The sequence below is a fragment of the Salvelinus alpinus genome, chromosome 6 (assembly GCF_045679555.1).
Source record: "Salvelinus alpinus chromosome 6, SLU_Salpinus.1, whole genome shotgun sequence".
NCBI classification, from domain to species: Eukaryota; Metazoa; Chordata; class Actinopteri; order Salmoniformes; family Salmonidae; genus Salvelinus; species Salvelinus alpinus.
In genome coordinates this window covers 61,627,986-61,654,883 of record NC_092091.1, presented here as the reverse complement: position 1 = coordinate 61,654,883, position 26,898 = coordinate 61,627,986, and the positions used below count along the sequence as shown (strand labels likewise).

Sequence of the window (26,898 nt, the reverse complement as noted above, 5' to 3'; positions counted from 1 at the left end):
GGGAAATTCTTGAGGGAAACCTGTTTCCGTCTTCCAGAGATTTGAGACTGGGACGGAGGTTCACCTTCCAGCAGGACAATGACCCTAAGCATACTGCTAAAGCAACACTCGAGTGGTTTAATAAGGGGAAACATTTAAATGTCTTGGAATGGCCTAGTCAAAGCCCATACCTCAATCCAATTGAGAATCTGTGGTATGACAAAGATTGCTGTACACCAGCGGAACCCATCCAACTTGAAGGAGCTAGAGCAGTTTTGCCTTAAAGAATGGGCAAAAATACCAGTGGCTAGATGTGCCAAGCTTATAGAGACATACCCCAAGAGACTTGCAAAAAATGAAAAAAATGCCAAGGGGGATGAATACTTTCGCAAGCCACTGTATGTTACTTATGTTTTATCTATAAAATGTCTTGCACAACTAACTTAATTATCACTTTACACATTTATTTTGGGATCCAACCCTAAACATTATTTGCCTCATGACCCGCGAATATGGAGAAGCAGTCTCATTTCATTCAAGCGCATTTTCATCCACATTCCCTCTCCCTCACCTTTGACCTTTTTCAAAAGGAGGCCGGAGGAGAGAGGATGCCGGAGTTGCTCAAAACCAATTGAGAAAAGGCCATGATCAGTATCTTTCAAGCTCAGAGAAGGCTTGTTAAGAAAAATTACCGTAAATGACCTAAAAAGAATGGTTGGCTAAATCCAATCGTTGGCAAGGACAGACACCTATAGGTTCGAAGGAAGCCAAGGAGACTAAGGCCAATTTGAAATCAAAATGATAAACAAACAAATACAAAATCAACACATCAAAAGGACAACATGATTTCTCATTTATTTTTTTAGTACAAAACTAACTACTGTTCAGTCCTGGTAGTTAATTGCACTCCCCTGGTGTCCTAGGACGGAATTAGTCCCTTATTAGGAGAAGATAAAAACCAGAAGGGTTTTGGCCCTCCAGGACTGACATTGAACAGCGCTGAGGGACTTAGTAATCCAAAAACCCTCTTACCCCAAGACACTTCACATGATAACTATAATGTCAGCTAAAGAATGGTTCCCAGACATCCCCTGTGTACATCTTAAGCCACACTGCTATGACTTCTCCTCATTGTGGACACTCCTATGTTTGATAAGGTTACTCTGAAAGGAGAAGCTCTTGTGACACAGCTTGCACATGAAAGGCCTCTCCTTGGTGTGAACAGTCTGGTGCTGCTTCACATAGTTCGCATGAGCGAAGCGCTTTCCACACGTGGGGCAGGCATACGGCTTGTCGGCGTCCGTCTTAATGCTCGGCCTACCACGTTGTGACCCAATGACACCAGATGAGGTAGAGGGAGAAGTAGGAGCCAACTTCGAGCTACCTCCTTGACCTCTAGCCATTGTTTGGGTGTTGTTGGGATTGTGTGCTGTGTTATAGGCTAGGTACCTCTCATGGTGAACACCCATCCTGACCCTGTCTGCATTCGTGGGGTTACCATGAGGCAGCTGAGGAAGGCTAGGTCCAGGTCCAGACCTTCTATGAACCCAGTCACCAGGCATTAGACGAGACCCTGAAGGAGAAGACAGACTTCCTGAAAGACTACCGCCAGGGCGGTCTCCCACCACTCTCTGTGAAGTCTGAAGCCCAGGGTGACCTGCTCTGTCCATCATGGATACTATGGCGTTTGCATCATAGGAAAAGGAGGATCTCTCTCTATCAGCCCCAGGCCCTGCTCCATCCCTGCACTGAGACTGTGAAGAGCAGGGTCTGGGCTGCAGACTGGATCCCTGACTGGAGCCTCTGTCTCTCTGATGACCAGCAGGACAGAGGTTGTTCAGTCCACCTGTCCACTGGTTGTGTTCTGTGTGGTGGTGGAGTCTCTCAAACTCGCGTTTGGGTCCTGGTTCTGACTCAGAAAGGAAGAGTGAAGGCTCCTGGTCCCGGATCCTGATCCGGGGCCAGAGTTTGTGATCAGCCGCTTCAGAGGTCCACTCTCCCGCACCAGTAACACTGGATATCAGCAGGTCTTCTTCGACTGCAGACTGCAAAAAAAGATTGTACAGAAAAGCTTAAAGGTTTATATAAAAAACTCTTTGCTGTACACACAGAAACATGACATGATATTATAAACTGTTAACCACAGCCAAGCCCATCTCTAATACTTTGATATAAGTACCTTAACAATATGGAGCCATTGGAGTGTATTATTAAAACAATTCCATGTGTGTTGATTTAAGAATGAAGTATAATGTTTTGGTTTGACTGAGATAAGGGAAACTCAGTCCCTAAAAATACAAATAAAAAATCAAGTTAGAGTCAATTCTGTATTTAATTTCAACAAAAATAGCTATAAGCTCACAACTGTGAAGTACAGTACCTTTATCGCACAAAACGATACGTGACAAGTAAAATATATTTTCTCACTGTTAATGTAACCAGGTAGACGTTTGGGGTCAGACCCCGACCCTACTTGGTACCGGAAGGTTAAAGGGAAACATTATGGCAGTCTGCAGTCTCTCTTACTTGGTCAAGTTAGCGTGTTATTCAAGCAGTGTTGCGCGCAGTTAGACAATGGTCATCGGTCCCGTATGCTTGCTTCACCGTGAGCTACAACCGACAGACGGGGATACAGTGTGTGTGTGAGAACATGCGTTGCGTCGCTGTTTTGAAGAACTGTTTTGGACATTACGTTGACTATTGTAATGCAGATTAGTTACTGTCGCTATTCATAAATGAAGTACATGACATGCTCCATTTCTCTCAAAAGGGAAGACTGGTAATGTGTAACCAGCCCGTTTGAGTCATTCCGTGTGGGTTACAGATAAGAAACGGTATGTTACTTTTTGCTGATTTATATTGATTTTTGTAAAAGCTCAGACACACCGGTAGGATTGTCAAACGTTTGTCTGCCGACAGTACCTCTGAACTGAGCCCATGGCCAAATGTTTAGCAATCGTTAGCATATTCGCTAACTAGCACAATATAGCTAGCTAAGGACACTGCACTAACACAGGCAGCTGTTTCATTGAAACTAATCCATTGTGCTTTAATTACTAGCTACAGTGGTTAGGTTGCTGGGATGAAGTATTTACTGTTGTGTGCATTGCGTCTGTGCACTTAGCTAGTTACCATCCAATAGCTTACACTGCATATGAAGTGTGACTGGCTCATGACATTTAAACGTGGATGTACAGAGAAAATGCCCTATTCCCTCCCCCTCTTGTTGTCAGTCCTCTTAAACAGTTTGTGCTCTCGGATTGGCTCAAAGTCAAGTTGTTGGCCAATGACGAGCATTACGATTCTGCAAGTAGAAACCGCAGGTTCGTCGCTACCGGGTCGGCACGCAGCAGGTACCGCTTTTGTTCTTGTAAGAGAAGGAACGACCTCCCACTGTGATAAGTACATATCTGCAGTGAGATTCTCAGTGAATTTCATGCATAACCAATTGCATTTTCATCTTTAAACCATGCATTGTAGCCATGTTGTATTTCTTACATTGTTCCGTTTTTGGTTTCAGATTTGGCCTTTGTTAGACCTGAATAGCTATATGAGCCTCTGATAGGCTACTAGAACTCTATGCATTAGGCATTTTACCTAAATAATGTGAACCCGATCTGCTCCTATACAGACCCATTTATACAGTATCTTTCACTTTGCTCTTTTGTCTTAACTATTTTTATAAAAAGGGAAACTGGGTTGTGCCTCTAAATGAGGGAGAACCTGAGTACATTCTCAATATTAGACTTTTCTGTACCTTCGCTTTAATAAAATACAATTTAGAATACTTTGGAAAAGGTTCATCACACACATCTTCACTACTTTGGCAAGTAAACATGACACTTAATCGGTGAAACATTTTTACAGACATCACACCAACCATCACCATATCTACTCGGCCTCATCATACTCATTCCTTCCTCAGTTCACCTCAACCAGTTCCCTACTACATCCACAATCAACAGAATTAACTACAAACTAACTAGTACTACATTGCATGTCACTATACTCTATACATGGGCTGTGTGCATTTTCTGTTGGTGTATCCTGAGGTAGCTCCTCTCTGAGAACCTCTTCCCGCAGTGCGATCAGCTTCTCTCCCGTGTGGACCTTCGGGTGATTCTTCAGCTGGTGCTGGCAGGAGAACCTCTTCTCACACTGGGGTGCAGCTGTAGGATTTCTCCGCTGCCACATCAGGACAAGTGTGAAACATTGGCCTGGCACAGATGGCAGCCGAACGGTTTGTTCCCCGTGTGCAGGTATTCGCAAACTGGGGTACGCCAAATAAAAATGTGATCCACATTTAACATTTTCTTCACATTTTCAAACCGTACATTTATATTTTCCAACGGGGCTATACATTTGGGTTAGGTTTATTTCCTGCCTGAGTAGCCTTGTTTTCACTGTCTAAGAAGGGGCTAGAAGCGTCTTATATGGTGAGCTACTGAGTGGCTAGGACAGGCAAGCCCCATACTATTGTGGAGGACTTAATTCTTCCTGCTCCGCAGATATGGCTGGGACAATGCTGGGGGAAAAGGCCCAAAAAACTATACAGACAATGTATTCATCAAACGACTCTGTTTCACGACGCATCAGTGACATGGCAGGAGATGTTTTGAAACAATTACTGCTTTGCATACAAGTCAGTGAATTATATGCGTTACAGCTGGATGAGTCAACAGACGTGGCGGGCCTATCACAGCTCCTGGTATATGTCCGTTACGTTTATGGGGGGTCAATTAAGGAATACATTCTTTTCTGCAAACCACTGGAAACCAGGACAACATGAGAGGATATTCTTTTAAGTACTGGACAGCTTTGTGACATCAAATGGACTTTGGTGGTCAAGATGTGTTGGTATCTGTACTGATGGCGCAAAAGCCATGACAGGGAGACATAGTGGAGTGGTATCGTGCGTGCAAGCAGTTGCTCCTGATGCCACTTGGTTACACTGCAGCATCCACCGAGAGGCTCTTGCTGCCAAGGGAATGCCTGACAGCTTGAAAGACATTTTGGACACTACAGTGAAAATGGTTAACTTTGTTAAAGCAAGGTCCCTGAACTCTCGTGTATTTTCTGCATTATGCAATGATATGGGCAGCGACCATGTAACGCTTTTACAACATATAGAAGTGCGCTGGTTATCAAGGGGAAAAGTATTGACACTTTTTTTTAAATTGAGAGACTAGCTTAAAGTACTTTACTGCCCATCATTTTCACTTGTCTGACCGCTTGCATGATGACGAGTTTCTCACACGACTGGCCTCTGTTTTTTCTCGCCTGAATGATCTGAATCTAGGATTACAGGGACTCTCCGCAACTATATTCAATGTGCGGGATATATTCAATGTTCATTTGTGTGCAAATGAACTCAAGCTTACGCACAATGTCAAATGTGATATAGCGAAGCACCTGAGTGAGCAGGGTGCGCAATTACGCAGGTACTTTCCCGAAGCGGATGACACAAACTGGAATCGTTATCCCTTTCATGCCCTGCCTCCAGTCAACTTACCGATATCTGAACAAGAGAGCCTCATCGAAATTGCAACAAGCGGTTCTGTGAAAATCAAATTTAAATCAGAAGCCACTACCAGATTTCTGGGTAAGGCTGCGCTCAGAGTTTCTTGCCTTGGCAAATCAGGCTGTTAAGACACTGATGCCCTTTGCAACCACGTACCTATGTGGGAGTGGATTCTCGGCCCTCACGAGCATGAAAACTAAATACAGGCACAGACTGTGTGTGGAAAATGATTTAAGACTGAGACTCTCTCCAATACACCCAACATTGCAGAGCTATGTGCATCCACTCAAGCACACCCTTCTCAATTAACCTGTGGCGAGTTATTCACAACTTTTGATGAACAAATAAGGTTTTATATGTAAGATGGCTAAATAAAAAGCAAAATGATTTATTATTATTTGTGCCCTGGTCCTATAAGAGCTCTTTGTCACTTCCCACAAGCTGGGTTGTGACAAACTCGCACTCATTCTTATGTTTAATAAAAGTATAATATAGTGTGTCTGTGTGGCAGGTTTACAATGATAGCAAAAAACATTTGAGAGTGCACTGACCCTGGTGCTAAAGGGGGTACGCAGCTGGAATGTTTGAAGGAGTATGGGACTATAACAAGTTTGGGAACCACTGCTCTGGCGGATCTCCACCTGTTTGGGGAAACTGAAGGCTTTCCCACAGAATGAACACGGGAAGTGCTTCTCTTTGTCACCAGATCTACTGATGGTGTTACTACTACTACTGTTATTTGTCAATGGGCTTGTGTAGCCATTTAGTGTTGAGCCACTGGCATTGTCTGAGGTCTGGTTTAATATAAGGAGAGTGTGAGGACAACGAAGGCCAGGTAGTGTCTGATGTCACAGGGTCCATGTTCCAGTTGATAGATCCTATAGAAGGCAGGCTGAAGGCAGCACCTGTTAGGGGGTTAACCTGAGGCGTCAGTCTCTCTGAATCACAACTATAGGAGCAGGACGGAGCATCGCTAGCAGAATCTGTGTCTGTCCTCTCCTGCTGCATACTGACACGTCCCCGCAGACCAAATCTATGTCTCCTCGTCCCCGTAGTCTGCAGTCTGTTGTCAAGTTCGGATGTTGTTTTGTTTTTCGACTGTCTGTTTCTGGTTGTGGTAAATATGTTATTCCCTAGCCTGAGTTGAGGACGCAGTCCCATCCACTGACCTCCACTATGTCACCTCTGGTCCTGACCTGCTCAGTGACGTCATCCCCTGGGCTCTTGGCTGCACCGGTCAGGGTCTGGGAATCCAAGATGGCTGTCCAGTCTCCTCTATTAGCCTCCAACCAACCACCTGCAGGAAGAGGTTAGAAAATAGACTTTCCAAACATGACAGGGAAAACTCACTTCATTTTGGTAAATTAACTGGTCAAGTTCAGCCATTATAATGTGTGTTTTTGTATGTAAACATACGTTCTATTGATTTCATTTTATGGATGAGGAAAAAAATAGCCTGGCGCATCAATTTTCCTTTTGAAGATCTGTTACTGTATGTAGACTATAGGCATTGTCTTACGTCAGATAGTGAGACGATTCCTCCAGCACGGATGAGGGATGGGCCTTGCATAGAAGCGATGCCACCTGTCGGAAGACAATGGGTTATATGTATTTCTCTCTTACCTTGCTCCCCCATCTTTAGTCCACTCTGCAGGTCAATGCTCTCTGGTCCGTCTTCTATCGTCTCCTCTTTGACCAGCAGCAGGTCAGGCTTCCCATCCTCCATGTCTACTGACTGTAAGAGATACAGAGTGAGAGGATGTTGGATCAAGAAATCTGATATGAGCACCCTGCTATGGAGCATCTTCTGGTTGGGGTATGAGTACTATGCAACATTTAGTTAATTTGTTACTATGCAAACGTATTAGTTGATTTGATTACTTTACACACTAATGGTTTGATAATTCAAAGGCATGGTCCCACACTTAAGACAAAATGAATCAAGACCTGGCCCCGTATCCACAAAGAGTGCTGATCTAGGATCTTTCCATATAATCTCATTCATTATGATCTAAAAGGCAAAACTGATCAATGATCAGCCCTCCTACTCAGTCTTTGTGGATTCGGGCCCTGACCTAATATATAATTCAGACAGTAGTTTACAGTGGGCTCACCTCATTGAGACTGTGTGTGGTGCTGTGCTGCTCAGCTGGTTCCTCTGTGGGTTCAGGAGGAGGTGTAGTCTGGTTGTCCTCCATGACCATGTTCCCCTCAGGGTTGCCCAGACCCTCCTCACACCCCTCCTCCTTCACCAGCAGCACCTCTGAACCGTCCTCCTGGAAGAGACAGGTGATACAGATTACAGACATACACTCCCTCAGGTACGTATACACACACAGACACTTTCAACATGGAGTGTTTACCCATCCCCACTACGTCTGGGTCCTATACTGTAGTTACAGAATGACTTCATTGTTGTTAAACCCATCATGGTGGACATAAATATGATGTTGTGGGTAAATATGAGTCAGCTATGATAAGTCAAAAGTCAGACAAACCTGACTAAACTATTTTGACGTGTACAGTAGGTGTTTGTTAGTATGTAGGTATATTGGTTATAAAGCGCTGTCAGGTGTATGCAAAATAGGGTGAGATTAGATTTGATGTACACTAAAGAGTCTCAATGAAAGTCTTGGAATGAAAAGTCACATTTTGTGTTTATTAACCATAAACAAGTTTTAAATACACCATATGAAAACCACACATAAAAACGTCTCAACTAGAAATCAACATGAACTTGATGAACTGCATTCATTTTCTCATTAAAAGTGTTTCGGGATAAAAAGTAGTTAGAAGTAATGAAATAGGCATTTGTGAACATCATATAGCCTACTCAGTACAAACACAATATGTAACAGACTTTTTATGCTATACTGTTTGTCATTTTACCTTTACATGTTTAAGTCATTTAGGACACACTCTTATTCAGAGCAACTTACAGGAGAAATTAGGGTTAAGTGCCTTGCTCAAGGGCACACAGATTTTTCACCTAGTCTGCTCAGGGATTCGAACCAGCCAACTTTCGGTTACTGGCCCAAAGCTCTTAACCGCTAGGCTACCTGCTGTCCTCTAAATGTGACTTATATATTGCACAATGTCTGGGCCTTGCATTTCAACACGCTTGGTTGTTGTGGAAATTGACCCATTACTGCGGTTTACTTCGTGCATGCATCTACAGTGCCTTCAGAAAGTATTCAGACCGCTTGACCTTTTCCACATTTTGTTACGTTACAGCCTTATTCTAAAATTGATTAAATAAAAATCATCAGCAATCTACACACAATACCCCCTAATGACAAAGTGAAAAGTAAAACAAATTAACTTATTTACATAAGTATTCAGATTATTTGCTATGAGACTCGAAATTGAGTTCAGGTGCATCCTGTTTTCATTGATCATCCTTGATGTTTCTACAACTTGATTGGAGTACACCTGTGGTAAATTCAAGTGATTGGACATGATTTGGAAAGGCATACATCTGTCTATATAAGGTCCCACAGTTGACAGTGCATGTCAGAGCAAAAACCAAGCTATGAGATCGAAGGAATTGTCCGTAGAGTTCTGAGACAGGATTGTGTCAAGGCACAGATCTGGGAAAGGGTACCAAAACATTTCTGCAGCATTGAAAGTCCAAGAACACAGTGGCCTCCATCATTCTTAAATGGAAGAAGTTTGGAACCACCAAGACTCTTCCTGGAGCTGGCCACCTGGCCAAACTGAACAATCGGGGGAGGAGGGCATTGGTCAGGTAGGTGACCAAGAACCCGATGGTCACTCTGACATAGCTCCAGAGTTCCTCTGTGGAGACGGGAGAACCGTCCAGATGGACAACCATCTCTGCAGCACTCCACCAATCAGGCCTTTATGGTAGAGTGGCCAGACGGAAGCCACTCCTCAGTAAAAGGTACGACAGCGTGCTTAGAGTTTGCCAAAAGGTACCCAAAGACTCTCAGCCCATGAGAAACAAGATTCTCTGGTCTGATGAAACCAAGATTCAACTCTTTGGCCTGAATGCCAAGCATCATGTCTGGAGGAAACCTGGCACCATCATATTGTGTTGTTTTTGTTTTCAGAGGCAGGGACTGGGAGACTAGTCAGGATCGAGGCAAAGATGAACGGAGCGAAGTACAGAGAGATTCTTGATGAAAACCTGCTCCAGCACGCTCAGGACCTCAGACTGGGGCGAAGGTTCACCTTCCAGCAGTACAACGACCCTAAGCACACAGCCAAGACAACGCAGGAGTAGCTTCGGGACAAGTCTCTGAATGTCCTTGAGTGGACTTGAACCCGATCGAACATCTCTGGAGACCTGAAAATAGCTGTGCAGCAATGCTCCCCATCCAACCTGACAGCTTGAGAGGATCTGCAGTGAAGAATGGGAGAAACTCCCAAAATACAGGTGTGCCAAGCTTGTAGAGTCATACTCAAGAAGACTCGATGCTGTAAATGATGCCAAAGGTGCTGAGTAAAGGGTCTGAATAGTTATGTCAATGTCATATTTTTATTTTTAATAAATTAGCAAAAATGTCTAAACAGGTTTTTGCTTTGTCATTATGGGGTATTGTGTGTCCATTTGATGAGGGGGGGGGGACTATTTAATCCATTTCAGAATAAGGCTGTAACCTAAAGAAATATGGAAAAAGTCAAGGGGTCTGAATAGTTTCCGAAGGCACTGTACGTCATCTCGCGGAGTCTACCTTCAATACAGGGTTTAATCTAAATATCAGAAGCTGTCGAGTGGAATGATTACTTTCTATGTTGTGGAATGTTTTTTTTGCAGGTGTATCTTGAGGTAGCTCCTCTCTGAGAACCTCTTCCCGCAGTGCGTACAGGCAAACGGCCTCTCTCCCGTGTGGATCTTCAGGTGCATCTTTAGATGGTCCTGGCGGGAGAACCTCTTCTCACACTGGGGGCAGCTGTAGGGTTTCTCCCCTGTGTGGAGCCTCTTGTGCCTTTTCAGGGTGCCAGCCTCGGTGAAGCGCATGTGACACTGGGTACAACTGAACCGTTTCTCTTTACTATTGCCTGATGTGGCTCCCCCTCCCTGAGCCTGTGCTCTAGCCCTGTCATTTGGGTTCAAACCCTGATCGAAAAGGACGTGGCTGTCTGAATCGGAAGGTCTCATCGATGTGGACACTGGGTCTTGATCCCTAAACAAGTGTAAAGGAGAGTGGGTCGCAACATTTGGATTTGTCTCTAAGTTTTCCCTGTAATCTAAGAAATCTCTGCCCTGTGAGAGTAACCTAGGAGATGGACAATCTGCATTCCATTTGGGAGCAACGTCACCCTCCAATTTCACAGTCACTTCATCTACGACTAGACCCTCCCCTTTCTCATCTAGGCACCCTTCAGAGTATACACTACTACTGTAATGGTTCCAGTCCCCTGTAGACAGATCAGTCTGTGTCTCTAAACACAAGGGCATGTTGCCAGGGTCCATCTCTGTAGTGTAAGAACAAGACGGATCATCACTGCCAGAGTCTAACGATTCACCATGACCACTTGAATAAACCGTTCTCTGGCTTTGGTGAAATACTGGTAAATACTCTGAGCCGGGGGCAGGAGGACAGCCCAGTCTCCGCACCCCCAGTCTCTCTGGTTCTGATCTGTGATCAGAACCTATGTGTAAGAGCCTGTGTGTTACAGTTAACGTCTTTGTGTCTGTCGCTGACTTGAAAACGGCGTTCTGCGTTCCACTGACCTCCGTGATGCTGCGTATGGTCCTGGGCTGTGCTGGGGTGGTGGTGGGATTCTTCGTGGCTACAGGGGGCGCTCCAGACCCTCCAGTCTGGATGTCTCTGCTGTGCCGTGTGTCCTTCTGTCCCTCAGTCCTCTCCTGCTTGACTCCAGGACCTGCAGCCTCTGCATCTGCAGACTGACAAGAAGAGAAGAGGTTATTATCGGTACAATGGTTGAATTGGATAACAATGTCGAAGAGAAGTCTCACAAGCTCCCCTATGGCAGATAAATGAGGATGTACATGTAAGCAAGTGAATAGCTGGGGACACATTTGATTTACAAAGTAACACATTTTTAATGCAACACTATTCCACTAACCTCTATCACGATAACGTGCTGGGTTGAGGTTCCACTCCCCTCATCAACAGTGATTGGTTGGTCATCTGTCCATGTGCTGTGTCCTGCTGGTTTCACAAAGCTCCTGTGGCCTTCAGTGAGATGTCCTTCACCTGAGAGAGTGATTTGGGGAATATAGGTTGTTAGATTAGCTACTGTCTGCTCAACGGTATAGACCCCTTTCTTGTTAGCAAACATTGCCGCACATTGCCGCACGAGGGCGACTCGTACAATTTGGTTGCAGAACTCAGGGGAGTTAAAGGAGTCCATACCTTTTTAAAATGTTATATATATATATATATCTTCAATAGCTCTTAAACAAAGTGTGCCAAGCCTACCCCAAAAAGTGGATTTTTATCCATCCTCCCCTGATTCAGAACATATTTTCATATTCATGACACACTTTGTTCAGGAGCTAGTCTGGGTACCAGTCTTCTTAGCTAACATTCCACTCCTGTCATTTTCCAAAGAGACTGGGCTTTGGCAATTTCAACATTCATTATGCAGACGGATTTACCGCAAGGTTGCTGATTGTTAGTTGGCAGCATTAATATTTTCCATGACAACGTTATGGAACATGGCGTGCGCACAAATTTGGCAAAATAGAATTTGAATTTTAACAACTACAATAAACCTGCTATGCATTGTCTCACGTCAGATGGCAGAATCCAACGTGCTCTGACATAAGACAATGCCTGCTACGGTAATTCCCTTGAAGGCAGTGTCAATGCAAGATCATGTTGTTAAAAGATGACTCCGTCATGAGAGAGAGAAATAATGATACAAAAAATATTAGCCTACAAGATTCAATCGAGCTACATTTTATTTAATAAGAGGAAAGTTATGCAGAACTGGCACCTGTCTTCATTCCTTGCACTGGCTGGTCATCATGACTTGCTTACATTCTTACTAATTTCAGTTCTATTTGTTCCTCCTCACTTATACTTTCTGAATGGACATTAGGAAAAACAGCTCAATGCAGACCAGCAAGGTCTTGAAACTGGAGTAGCCTCTCCAAGCCACGGCAGCTGGGCTTCGCCGATTTAGTTATGGTATGCAAAAAAGACCAGCCATACTGTCTGTGTGAACTACAGGGCTCTAAATTAGCATACTGTTAAGGATGCATATCCACTTCCTAGTATCCAAGACACTCTAGATACCCTGTCGACGACCAAATGGTTTAGCACTTTGGACTTAGCGTCAGGCTACTGGCAGATAAAACTTATTCCCAGCGACGGTAAGGCGGCCGCTTTCTGCAGCAGGAAGGGCCTCTGAGTGGAATGTGATGCCTTTAGGGCTTTGCAACGCACCAGCGACGTTTCAATGTTTAATGGACCGCGTCCTGGCCGGAATGCAATGAGAGACCGGCGGCAGGTAGCCTAGTGGTTAGAGCGCTGGGCCAGTAACCGAAAGGTTGCTGGATCAAATCCCTGAGCTGACAAAGTAAAAATCTGTCTTTCTGCCCCTGAACAAGGAAGTTGGCCTACCGGAAAACAGTGGGTTGTCATTGTAAATAAGAATTTGTTCTTAACTGACTTGCCTAGTTATACAATTAAATGTTTATCTCGATGACATCATCCTGGGAAGGGATGTCATGGAGACGCTCTAACGCCTGGCACAAGTGTTCGATCGGCTAAGCCAAACCAACCTGAAATTGAAACCCTCCAAGTGCTGTCTCTTCTGCCGACAGGTAACCTACCTTGGACACATCGCTTCTGAACACGGCATCGCCATAGATCCCCCCCCCAAAAAAATCTGAAAGTCCAAGAATGGTCCCAGCCTACCTGCGTTTAAGAAGTACGTCAGTTCGTCGGCCTGGTCTCGTACTACCGACGTTTTGTCAAAGATTTTGCTGCTGCAGCCAAGACCCTGCATGAGCTTACAAAGAAGAATGCTCGTTTCCAGTGGACACGAGTGCCAGGAGGCGTTCAAAAAAATGACAGCTACTCACCACCGCACCACTGTTGAGTGGGCTACCTACTCAACAGTGGGCTATCCACTCAACAGCGACGACCTCATCCTCGATACAGACGCCAGCAACTTCAGCATTGGAGGCGTCTTGTCCCAGTGAGGAATGCATTCTAGAGTACGGGAGCCAGCGGCTGTCCTCCACCGAGCAAAACTATTGTACCACACGGAGGGAGCTACTGGTAGTAGTGGAGTTTACTACACACTTCCGTCAATACCTGCTTGGAAGACCCTTCATCGTGCGCACCGACAACAGCAGCCTTTGGTGGCTCAAGGATGAAGGAACCAGAAGGTCAACTGGCGAGGTGGCTCGAGAAGCTTGGAGTATAACTTCAAGGTCATACATCATCCAGGACGCCACCACAAATGCTGACGTCCTGTCCAGGAGGCCCTGCCGCCAGACTTGCCCCTGCACTATACAGGACCCTACCCAAAATAATGACCGTTTCAGGTACCAGGAAGTGCAGTCTGACCTCGGCCTCAGCATAGCTGATAACGCTGTGGAAGCTACTTTTACGGAGCTCTGCTCAGTGGGGGTAGGAGAAGACCCCAGCCTACAGCCTGCACTCCCTGAAGCTTCTGGAGCTGCCTTCAATGTGGAGTCGGGTCATCGGGACAGTGAAGATGACACGTTGGACGTGGAAAAGATTAGCCTCACTGTTCTGTTCCATGGATGGACTACTGAGGAATTACGTCAAGCTCAGATGGCTGACTGACATGGGCCCCGTGAAGAGATGGCTCGAGGAAGGACAGGAACGGCCATCGTGGGGTGCTGTGTCGCCAGTCGGGCCAGCGACTGAGGCCTATAGGAGCCAGTGGAAGAGACTATGTCAAGAACGGCATTCTCTTATGGTGCTTCTACTGTACCGAAGGCGCAGTGTTTAACCCACAGATACTCCTACCTCGTGTGTTTGGGACAGACATCATGAAGCAGATGCATGACGGCCCAGTAGGTGGTCACATTGGCGTGGAATGCACAAATGCCCGGCTGCAGACAAGACACTACTGGTACCGAAATAGAGAGGATGTCACACTATGGTGTCGTACATGTACCAGCTGTGCCGCTAAAGCCAGACCTTCGAGGAAGCCCCAAGCACCTATGGGCACTGTCCGCGTGGGAGTACCTAAGGAGAGGATCACCATTGATCTCATGGGCCCCATGAACGAGACAAAATGCTACAATCACTACTTATTGGTTGTTCAAGACTAGGGTTGCACATTTTGGGGAATATTCAGAGGTGAAAACTTTCCGTGGGAATTAACGGGAATATATGGGAATATTTGCAAATTAATATTAATACCATTTAAATGTAGATGTTTTTTTACATTGGATATATTTACCATATCATATGGAGACACAAACAAACCTTATAAGTAGACATAATTGCAAATGATTAAATCCTTCCAATAGAAATAAAAAAAATAACAATTTAGTTACGAATTGAACTTTCAATGAGTTGACTCTTCACATGGGATGATTTCACTGAACAACAAAAGAAAGGAAATATTTAATGATCCCCAATGATCCATCGCATCTCCCAAAAACATTTTCAACATGCATCTGTAAAATGATAGACTAGAAACTAAAGCTTTGGTTGTCTTCCTCTCAGGCTTCCATGTCTTCTCCCTGGACGACCTCAATGTCCACCTCTTGAACATCAGACTGAGGCCTCATCTTCACTGTCACTTTCCAACCTTGTTGAGGATGGCTTGTTGTCAGGCTCAAAAAGCCTAAAATTTGCCTGGATGGACACCAATTTTGTTCACAGCATTGTCTGTCACCAGTGCAAATAGCTTCAGTGGTCCAAGGTCATTGATGACTGCCTTCAGCTCATCTGCAATGTAGAGACCGGTGTGTCTGTGGTCCCTTGTGTCTGTGCTCTTGAAGAATACTGGTTGAGGGGTGGAGATGATGTAGTTAATCATTCCTTGCCCACAAACATTCGACCACCCATCAGAAATGATTGCAATACAGTCTGCTTTCTCTATGATTTGCTTGACCTTCACTTGAACTCTGTTGAACTCTGCATCCAGCAAATTAGTAGATAAAGCATGTCTGGTTGGAGGGGTGTATGCTGGACAAAGAACATTCAGAAATCTCTTCCAATACACATTGCCTTTGAGCATCAGAGGTGAACCAGTTGCATACACAGCTCGAGTGAGACATTCATCAGCATTTCTCTGACTACGTTTCTCCATTGAATCAAAAAAACTTCTGATTCCAGGAGGACCATGAGCTGTTGCTATCGATAAGGTGTCTGATTCATCATTTTCACCTTGAATAGAAGTAGAGGGACTTTTGTCAGAGGTTGGTTGTTGTGAGTGCTAAGGGAATTTTATGCACTTGGCCAGACGATTCTGCATCTTTGTTGCATTCTTCACATATGATTTGGAACAATATTTGCAAATGTACATAGCTTTTCCTTCTACATTAGCTGCAGTGAAATGTCTCAATCAGATAGTGCTCGTAGCATTTTCCTGTAAAGAAACAATATATACAATTCCATGTACAGATAAATAGTTAAGCAGTTAGATTAAACAACTCCTTTGTAAGATAAATGTTTTAAATGAAACATGTATGGAAAGAGGCGAATTAACACTCCTCAGTTAGCAGGCTCAAGCAACCCACATGTTAGCAAAAACTAACTAGCAGAAATTGTTAACAAGTTAGAAATTATTAAAACACACTTTGCTGTAGGCTACTATTTACTAGTTAACAAAAAATCATGTATGTCATATAAAATATATTCACCCCACCCAGTATTGCAATCAAAACTTACCAGAAAGGATGTAGTCCTTGGCTCAGACAGTGTAGTAATGTGGGCCCAATAGCATCTCATTAGTGTACAAGATCTTGAGAATCAGCTGTACATGTGATGGAAGAATGCACTGGGCATGCAGAGGGTTTTGGGGATAGTTTAACCAAAATATGCCACAAAACCTAGAATTGCCTTATGTGTATCCCACAAAAAAGGTTCACTGTTATAAGCTCTTTTTTGATAAATCTAAGAAATTCCCCAGGGCTTAACTTCCCATGGAAAAATTCCAGAAATTTACCAGAAAGATTGCAACCCTATTCAAGACTATTTCACAAAGTGGGTGGAAGCCTACCCTCTACGATCAAGCCGTGACAGTGGCTGAAGTTCTGACAGCTAAATGGGTGTGTCGCTGTTCTGACAGCTAAATGGGTGTGTCGCTATGGAGCCCCACAGACACTCCACAGCAATCAAGGCTCCAATTTCGAGTCTGAAGTCTCCCAAAGAATGTGGCGCAGCGGTCTAAGGCACTGCATCTCAGTGCTAGAGGCGTCACTACAGACCCTGGTTCGATTCCAGGCTGTATCACAACCGGCCGTGATTGGAAGTCTCATAGGGTGGCATACAATTGGCCCAGCGTCGTTAGGGTTTGGCCAGGGTACGCCGTCATTGTAAATAAGAATTTGTTCTTAACTGACTTGCCTAGTTAAATAAAGGTTAGCCTATAGAGCAATAAAGCACAGTTCAACAGGGTTCACTCTGAACATGATGCTCCTTGGAAAATAAATAACAGAACCCATCAACCTGGTGGCTGGCTTGCAACCTGATCATGAGCATGCCAAGACCCTCCACAGTATGTTGTACTACGAGACAGATTGGAACATGCTCACCAGATTGAAAGGGAAATGCAGGGTCAGTCTGTGAAGCGTGCCAAAAAGCAGTATGACAAGAATGTCGCAAGGCCACACTACAACGTTGGTGACACAGTATGGTGCTTAATTAAAGGAACAAAGCGGGTGCCAGACAAAGTACGATGTTCCTACCATCCTATATGGGTCCTTACTTCATACTGGGACCTGGCCTCTCGCTCTTCCATCCTCTCTATTCCTCTTATAGCTCTTGAACTAGTTGCCTAGCCCAATGCGTGTCCCAGAAGTACAGTCGTGGCCAAAAGTTAAGAATGACACATTAATTTTCACAAAGTCTGCTGCCTCAGTTTGTATGATGGCAATTTGCATATACTCCAGAATGTTATGAAGAGTGATCAGATGAATTGCAAAGTTCCTCTTTGCCATGCAAATGAACTGAATCCCCCAAAAACATTTCCACTGCATTTCAGCCCTGCCACAAAAGGACCAGCTGACATGTCAGTGATTCTCTCGTTAACACAGGTGTCAGTGTTGACGAAGACAAGGCTGGAGATCACTCTGTCATGCTGATTGAGTTCCAATAACAGACTGGAAGCTTCAAAAGGAGGGTGCTGCTTGGAATCATTGTTCTTCCTCTGTCAGCCATGGTTACCTGGAAGGAAACACGTGCCGTCATCATTGCTTTGCACAAAAAGGGCTTCACAGGCAAGGATATTGCTGCCGGTAAGATTGCACCTAAATCAACCATTTATCGGATCATCAAGAACTTCAAGGAGAGCGGTTCAATTGTTGTGAAGAAGGCTTCAGGGCGCCCAAGAACGTCCAGCAAGCGCCAGGACCGTCTCTTAAAGTTAATTCAGCTGCGGGATCGGGGCACCACCAGTACAGATCTTGCTCAGGAATGGCAGCAGGCAGGTGTGAGTGCATCTGCACGCACAGTGAGGCGAAGACTTTGGAGGAAGGGCAGCAAAGAAGCCACTTCTCTCCAGGAAAAACATCAGGGACAGACTGATATTTAGCAAAAGGTACAGGGATTGGACTGCTGAGGACTGGGGTAAAGTCATTTTCTCTGAATCCCCTTTCTGATTGTTTGGGGCATCTGGAAAAAAGCTTGTCCGGAGAAGACAAGGTGAGCGCTACCATCAGTCCTGTGTCATGCCAACAGTAAAGCATCCTGAGACCATTCATGTGTGGGGTTGCTTCTCAGCCAAGGAAGTGGGCTCATTCACAATTTTGCCTAAGAACACAGCCATGAATAAAGAATGGTACCAACACATCCTCCGAGAGCAACTTCTCCCAACCATTCAGGAACAGTTTGGTGATTAACAATGCCTTTTCCAGCATGATGGAGCACCTTGCCCAAAGGGAAAAGTGATAACTAAGTGGCTCGGGGAACAAAACATTGATATTTTGGGTCCATCGCCAGGAAACTCCCCAGACCTTAATCCCATTGAGAACTTGTGGTCAATCCTCAAGAAGCAGGTGGACAAACAAAAACCCACAAATTCTGACAAACTCCAAGCATTGATTATGCAAGAATGGGCTGCCATCAGTCAGGATGTGGCCCAGAAGTTAATTGACAGCATGCCAGGGCGAATTGCAGATGTCTTGAAAAAGAAGGGTCAACACTGCAAATATTGACTCTTTGCATCAACTTCCTGTCTTGCAGGAAATCACGCAAAGAACGAGCAGTATGGCTGGTGGCATTGTCATGCTGGAGGGTCATGTCAGGATGAGCCTGCAGGAAGGGTACCACATGAGGGAGGAGGATGTCTTCCCTGTAACGCACAGCGTTGAGATTGCCTGCAATGAGCCTCCAGGGTGGCGCAGTGGTCTAGGGCACTGCATCGCAGTGCTAGCTGCGCCACCAGAGTCTCTGGGTTCGCGCCCAGGCTCTGTCGCAGCCGGCCGCAACCCGGAGGTCCGTGGGGCGACGCACAATTGGCATAGCGTTGTCCGGGTTAGGGAGGGTTTGGCCGGTAGGGATATCCTTGTCTCTTCGCGCTCCAGCGACTCCTGTGGCGGGCCCCCCTAACCGAGGGGGCCAGGTGCACGGTGTTTCCTCCGACACATGGTGCGGCTGGTGTCCGGGTTTGAGGCAGCGCTGTGTTAAGAAGCAGTTGGGTTGTGCTTCGGAGGACGCATGGCTTTCGACCTTCGTCTCTCCCGAGCCCGTACGGGAGTTGTAGCGATGAGACAAGATAGTAATTACTAGCGATTGGATACCACGAAAATTGGGGAGAAAAGGGGATAAAAAAAATAAAAAAGAGATTGCCTGCAATGACAACAAGCTCAGTCCGATGATGCTGTGACACACCGCCCCAGACCATGACGGACCCTCCACCTCAATCGATCCCACTCCAGAGTACAGGTAACGCTCATTCCTTCACGCTCATTCCTTCAACGATAAACGCGAATCTGACCATCACCCCTGATGAGACAACCACGGCTCAACTGGCACTTTTTGCCAGTCCTGTCTGGTCCAGCGACGGTAGGCGACGTTGTTGCCGGTGATGTCTGGTGAGGACCTTCCTTATAACAGGCCTACAAGCCCTCAGTCCAGCCTCTCTCAGCCTATTGCGGACAGTCTGAGCACTGATGGAGGGATTGTGCGTTGCTGGTGTAACTCGTGCAGTTGTTGTTGCCATCCTGTACCTGTCCCGCAGGTGTGATGTTCGGATGTACCGATCCTGTGCAGGTGTTGTTACACGTGGTCTGCCAATGCGAGGATGATCAGCTGTCCGCCTGTCTCCCTGTAGCTCTGTCTTTGTCGTCCCACAGTACAGACATTGCAATTTATTGCCCCGGCCACATCTGCAGTGATCATGCCTCCTTGCAGCATGCCTAAGGCACATTCACGCAGATAAGCAGGGACCCTGGGCATCTTTCTTTTTGTGTTTTTCAGAGTCAGTAGAAAGGCCTCTTTAGTGTCTTAAGTTTTGATAACTTTGACCTTAATTGCCTACCGTCTGTAAGCTGTTAGTGTCTTAACGACCGTTCCACAGGTGCATGTTCATTAATTGTTTATGGTTCATTGAACAAGCATGGGAAACAGTGTTTAAACCCTTTACAATGAAGATCTGTGAAGTTATTTGGATTTTTACAAATTATCTTTGAAAGACAGGGTCCTGAAAAAGGGATGTTTCTTTTTTTGCTGAGTTTGTTGAAAACGTTTTTGGGAGATGCAATGGATCATTGGGGATCATTCAATATTCCCTTTCTTTTGTTGTTCAGTGAAATCATTCCCATGTGAAGAGTCAACTCGTAATTTTTTTGCTGAGTTTATCTAATTTACATAAGTATTCACACCCCTGAGTCAATACATATTATCACATTTGGCAGTAATTACAGCTGTAAGTCTTTCTGGGTAAGTCTAAGAGCTTTGCACATGTGGATTGTACAATATTTACACTTTATTTCGTATTATTCACGCTCTGTCAAGGTGCCCTTCATTGCGAGGCATTGGAAAACCTCACTGGTCTTTTGAAATTGACTGCTCAACTGAGGGACCTTTTAGAGAGAATTATTTATAGGGTACAGAGATGAAGTAGTCACCCAATGTTTAACACTTATTGCACACAGAGTGAGTCCATGCAACTTATTAAGCAAATGTGGAAACAGTCAAGGGGTGTCAATACTTTCTGAAGGCACTGTAATAGCTGGACAGGGACCGCAACTACGGAACAGTGAATGCTATTTAAGAACTATTGAAGACTGAAATCCGTAAATAATAATAATTCAACAACGAAAGAAAAGTGGATTTTCCTCCATCTTCTGATTTAAAAATATATTATTTTCTTAGTCATGGCACGCTTTGTTAAATCCGAAATCGTATTGTAATGAAATAGCAGGGAGCAGGTCTCGAACCCTCGACCTTCTAGCCCGAGGTCCGGCGCGCTCTCGACTGTGCCGCAAAAGCATGCTCGTGCGGCAGAGACGATTTCCGCGCTTATAAACCCAGGGTCGTTACACTTCATCCTTTCAAAGAGCGAGTCCTCGCGACTCTACGTCTTACAGGAACGCGCTCACCGGTCAAGCACACGCACTGTTGTGGATGCAAGGTCCGATCCCACTTCTGACACCAATGTAATGAAACAGCAGGAAGCAGGTCTCGAACCCTCGACCTTCTAGCCCGAGGTCCGGCGCGCTATCGACTGTGCCGCAAAAGCATTCTCGTGCTGCAGAGTCGATCTCCGCGCTTATAAACCCAGGGTCGTTACAGTATTATCTCATGCTTGGTATTATTGACGAGAGAAAATATACACCGAATTCCCAATATAAAACAAATGTGACCTCAGTCAGTTTTGACATTGTCTAGAATTGGCAAGGATGTAAACTAACACTTAACTTTCTGCAAGACATCCAAGTAATCACATCAGATGAATTATTGCATACAATCCAAACACATGCGCAGAGGGGAACGGGGCTAAATGTACCTCTTACAATGCCTCTGTATCGGTCGAGGATCTTGACACTTCTGGGACGACTGCCGAGGACGCGCTCTCGCATTGTCCTCTCTGCGCGCTCCCGTGACACCTTCAGTTCCAGTAGTTGTAGTTTCCTCCGCAATGTCCTGTTTTCTTTCTGGCTTTGAGTTATTTCTAAACGACACACTGCATAGTCGTCGTCTACGAGTTTACAGATCTCTGCCACGGCTGCGTTTGCTAGCACCTCCATGATGGAGGCTATTTGAGTGTGAAAAACCATAACGTTACCATTACAGTTAGCCATTGTTAGTTAACCTTAGCAGCTAGCTAGGCGTTACCTAAATAACACATCAATCAACCAAGTCCTGTCCCTAACGCGAATTAAAGACTGCCTGTGGTAGGTAGGTAGGTGTTGCTATGAAATAAAATGTCTTATTTTGAGTTAATAAATGTCGAAATAACTATAAAAACGCTAAGGTAGTCTTGGTCACTGCTCACTTCCGTTTACTTATTTTTCTTCGTGTAGTTTTCCGGCAGACTAGACGTTTTGTTGTGTATTTCTGCCTGACACAGGTCGGAGCGTGAATTGCACATTTCGTTTACAAAAATGGGAAATAAGAAATTGCACAACCACCCAACAAATACAGTTCCTTCAGAAAGTATTCACACCCCTTGACTTTTCCACAATTTGTTTTTAATCTTCATTTTTAAATTAATAACATTTAGATTTTTTTTACCTACACACAAAACCCCATAACGTCAAAGTGGAATTATGTTTTATTAATTTTTTACAAATTAATTAAATGAAAAGCTGAAATGTCTAAAGTCAATAAGTATTCAACCGTTTGTTATGGCAAGCCTAAATAAATTCAGGAGTAAAAATTTGCATAACAAGTCACATAAATTGCATGGAGTCACTCTGTGTGCAATCATGTTCAACATGATTTTTGAATAACTACCTCATCTCTGTACCCCACACATACAATTATATGTAAGGTCCCTCAGTTGAGCAGTGACTTTCAAACATAAATTCAACCACAAAGACCAGGGAGGTAATCCAATGTCTTGCAAAGAAGGGCACTTATTGGTAGCTGGGTGAGAATAAAAAAAGACCTTGAATATCCCTTTGAGCATGGAGAAGTTATTAATTACACTTTGGATGATGTATCAATACACTCAGTCACTACAAAAATACATGTGTCCTTCCTAACTCAGTTGCCGGAGAGGAAGAAAACCGCCCAGGGATTTCAACATGAGGCCAATGGTGACTTTAAAACAGTTAGAGTTTAATAGGTGCAAGAGGAATAACTGAGGATGGATCCACAGCATTGTAGTTACTCTACAATACTAACCTAAATGACAGAGTGAAAAGAAGTAAACCTGTACAGAATAGAAATATGTTTGGAATAAGGCACCAAAGTAAAACTGCAAAAAATGTTGCAAAGAAATGAACTTTTTGTCCTGAATACAAAGCGTTATGTTTGGGGCGTATCTAACAAAGCACATCACTGAGTACCACTCTTCATATTTTCAAGCATGGTGGTGGCTGCATCATGCTATGGGTATGCTTGTCATCGGCAAGGACTAGGGATTAAAAAGAAATGGAATAGAGCAATACAGGTATTGTGGTCCCGTGTGGCTCAGTTGGTAGAGCATGGCGCTTGCAACGCCAGGGTTGTGGGTTCATTCCCCACGGGGGGACCAGGATGAATATGTATGAACTTTCCAATTTGTAAGTCGCTCTGGATAAGAGCGTCTGCTAAATGACTTAAATGTAAAAATGTAAAGGTATGCAATGCTCTGAGACTTACCCATAAAGACTCACAGCTGTAAGGCAAAATACTAGAGGAAAACCTGGTTCAGTCTGCTTTCCAACAGACACTGGGAGACAAATTCACCTTTCAGCAGGACAATAACCTAAAACACAAGGCCAAATATACACACATTTACTATGGAGTTGCTTACCAAGATGACATTGAATATTCCTGAGGGGCCTAGATACAGTTTTGACATAAATAGGCTTGAAAATCTATGGCAAGACTTAGCTGTCTAGCAATGATCAACAACCAACTTGACAGAGCTTGAAGAATTGAAAAAAGAATGTGCAAATATTGTACAATACAGGTATGCAATGCTCTGAGACTTACCCATAAAGACTCGCAGCTGTAATTGTTGTTTAAGGTGATTCTAACATGTATTGACTCAGGGGTGTGAATACTTATGGAAATTAGATATCTGTATTTCCTAAACATTTATACAAATATATTTTCACTTTATCATTACGGGGTATTGTGTGTGTAGATGGGTGTGATAGAAAATATATTTAATCTATTTTGAATTCAGGCTGTAACACAACAAAATGTGTGATAAATCAAGGAGTATTAATACTTTCTGAAGACACGTTAAACTAGGTGGCTTTGATTATTTCCTGTAACAAATTCCGTATCAGCCAATGATACGTTGAAGTAGTTGGACGTGTTCCAACACTTGTTCATGGAAGCGTCCTTAAAAACTTCTTTAGGGATAGGCGTTCCGTCAAGGGGTCAGTTGTAAATCATGCAGCGCCTTGTGTCACGATCACAGATTTTAGAGAAACAACAAATGTCGGTACATATAAGTGTCTAATATCGGCTGAAAGCTTAAATTCTTGTTAATATAACTGCACTGTCCAATTTACAGTAGCTATAACTGTGAAAAAAATGCCATGCTATTGTTTGAGGAGAGCTCCTAACAACAAAACACTTTTTTCACCACGATAGGTTTGATAAATTCACCTCTGAAGGTGAAATGTGAACTTACATTCTGAAATCTTGTTCCGATTTATCATCCAAAGGATCCCAGAGATAACATGAAGTGTCGTTTTGTTAGATAAAATCCTTTTTCATATCCTAAAAAGGTCCATATAGCATGCACGATCGATTTTGTATTTCCACTCGTTCAATTTCCAAAGAAAGGAATCTGTGAAAATCTAACCCTAAACGTTGCTTCAAACAGTCAGATCACGTTCGTATGTATTCCTCAGAGATCCTAGAACGTAACCAGACTTCACTATGTCATTAGGGGTGTAGTATATCCTATAGGACTCCCAACATTTTTGTCATAGAGCGACGCCTTCATGGCACGTCGATGACGCGGGCGGTCTTCACTTGATCGACTCTAACTTTGTCAAACAAAGCTAGCTAGATAACCAATGAGCTGGGCTTTACGGGAGTATCAGGAAACCCTGTTTCTGTCACAAAATGTAGTTGACAAACCTTGTGCGACAGCATTCCTTTTCCTTCTGTACAAAAATTATAAGAATATTCAAAGTTATGTAGTTATGAAAACTGGTTGTTTTGCAAATGTTGAACTTATAATATGGCTACTAATACTGGAAAAGCTAAATCAAAGTCCAAGTATACAGATTTGACTATATTCTTGCAGCAAAATGTAATATGAATGCAAATGTCTCCTTCGCAATTTGCCCAAATGTACCTGGGTGACTTCATACTAATGTCATGTAGTTCGCTCATACTTCAAGTTATCCGTCTGAAGCTTTGCACATATTCTGCTGTCCTCTTTTGAACACCATCAGAATTACAACCAGAGTGATGGCTAGAAGTGGGACCTTTCTGTTGCATTTCAAAGATGGTGGTAGAACAAAACAACAACCGGTTGTTTTTTTCTTTGTATTTTCTTCTACCAGATCTATTGTTATATTCTCCTACATTCAATTCACATTTCCACAAACTTCAAAGTGTTTCCTTTCAAATGGTACCAATAATATGCATATCCTTGCTCCTTGCTTCAGGGCCTGAGCTACAGGCAGTTAGATTTGGGTATGTCATTTTAGGTGAAAATTAAAATTAAAAAAAGGGGGCTATCCCAAAGGAGTTTTAACAGAAGTACTTCAGCACGCCACGTACTGATAATCAAAGCAACTACACGTATTTGACTGACTGGTCAAATTGCTCTCTGTGCTTAGCTCCACGTAATTGTCTCATTGTGAGAAGGGTTCGAATCCCACGTTAGTTTTTTTCCCCTTTGAAATGTACAATTACATTTATTGTGTTAGTTTGTTGAGAAGGGAAGTAGCCTACCGCAAACACTTTGAAATTGAAGATTAAGAATGTTTGAAGGCAGAAGAAAATTACATCTGCTATGGCCTAATAATCATATTACATAGACATGTACACCTACATTTAGCCCTTCAACGTTTTATATGCATTTTTATAATAATCTACTTCGTCACATATGCGTTATTGGACTCGAGGACGAGCATTACAAAGTGTAATAGATTAGGATTACAGGTTGCACTCTCACTTACATCCTACAGATGGCAGTATTGCAGTTATTTTAAAGAAGTTTATTGCAAATCCGGACGCGAACCCACGCTTACCTTCCATATCCGCAGTTTTAACGGAGGAATACGTTTAGCTATATCAGTATCAGATGGAGAATTACTTATATTTGATAAAGGCATCGAACTGTCTAATAAGAATTTTCTGTACTATAGGAATTCCTATCAACAATATAGCTATATCCTACATTCATTCACACCATAGTGTCCTGTTTATGCTATAATTTAATGTGTGAAATACTGGAACCATCTCATGTAAAATCCATGAATTCAATGTAAAAATGCAGACCGACACAGGCTTTTTTTTGTTTTTTTTCATATTTTTTTATTAACAACAAAACCAATACAGGAAGTACATGCGGGAACAGAAGTATATATAAATAATATACAAAGGACAATTGGGCTAGGGGGTACAATATCACATTACACAAGGACCTTAAGGGACATACATACACTTATAATTCTAACAGCTTTTTTGTTAGTAGAGTATTTAGTTGTCTTAAAATACAGTTCAATTTATTTTTGTAAGGTAAGAAAATGTGGTGTTTTGTTTGTAAATTTACATTTGTGAATATGACATTTGGCCAAAAGAATAATGAAATTAATTACATAAAATTGTTTCAGTTTATTTATATCGTAGGTAAAAGAATCCAAGCAGTACATCTCTCCACAATAGTGTAAAATCTTCATAAATGTGTTCAATTATAAATCTACTGATGTCTTGCCACAGTTTTCTTCACATGTAGTCAAGGTCACTCTAATCTGAGGTGAGAACAAGTGTATTTTTCCCCTTCAATAAAAAATTGGCACTTTACATTTTATGCAATAAAACTTTGTTAGGTATGAATTTTGCACTGAGTAGAGGAGACAATAACTTGTCTTTTGATACTTTAGCTGCAGTCCTATGTTGAGCTAACCTTGAGATTTAGCCAACATTAGCACACATGTCACTTTGGGGCAAGTT

The 26,898-nt window shown here is 43.5% G+C and overlaps 1 protein-coding gene across 2 annotated transcripts; it reads right to left on the bottom strand.

Annotated features, from left to right (window-relative positions):
- Nucleotides 1–811: 811 nt before the first annotated feature.
- On the bottom strand, nt 812–22,127 carry LOC139577636 (transcriptional repressor RHIT-like). 2 transcript variants are annotated; one of them, XM_071404774.1, is made up of 7 exons: nt 21,605–22,127; nt 11,558–11,688; nt 11,202–11,375; nt 7,615–7,776; nt 7,124–7,235; nt 6,697–6,797; nt 812–2,024 (listed from the first exon to the last, which is right to left on the bottom strand). In XM_071404774.1, the coding sequence occupies exons 1-7, from the start codon at nt 21,897–21,899 to the stop codon at nt 1,095–1,097; spliced, it is 1,905 nt and encodes a 634-aa protein (XP_071260875.1). In that variant the 5' UTR covers nt 21,900–22,127; the 3' UTR covers nt 812–1,094. The 2 variants fall into 2 exon arrangements, with proteins under 2 accessions (XP_071260875.1, XP_071260874.1); XM_071404773.1 differs by having other exon boundaries at nt 6,670–6,797; nt 21,605–22,117.
- Between the last annotated feature and the right edge of the window lie 4,771 nt (nt 22,128–26,898).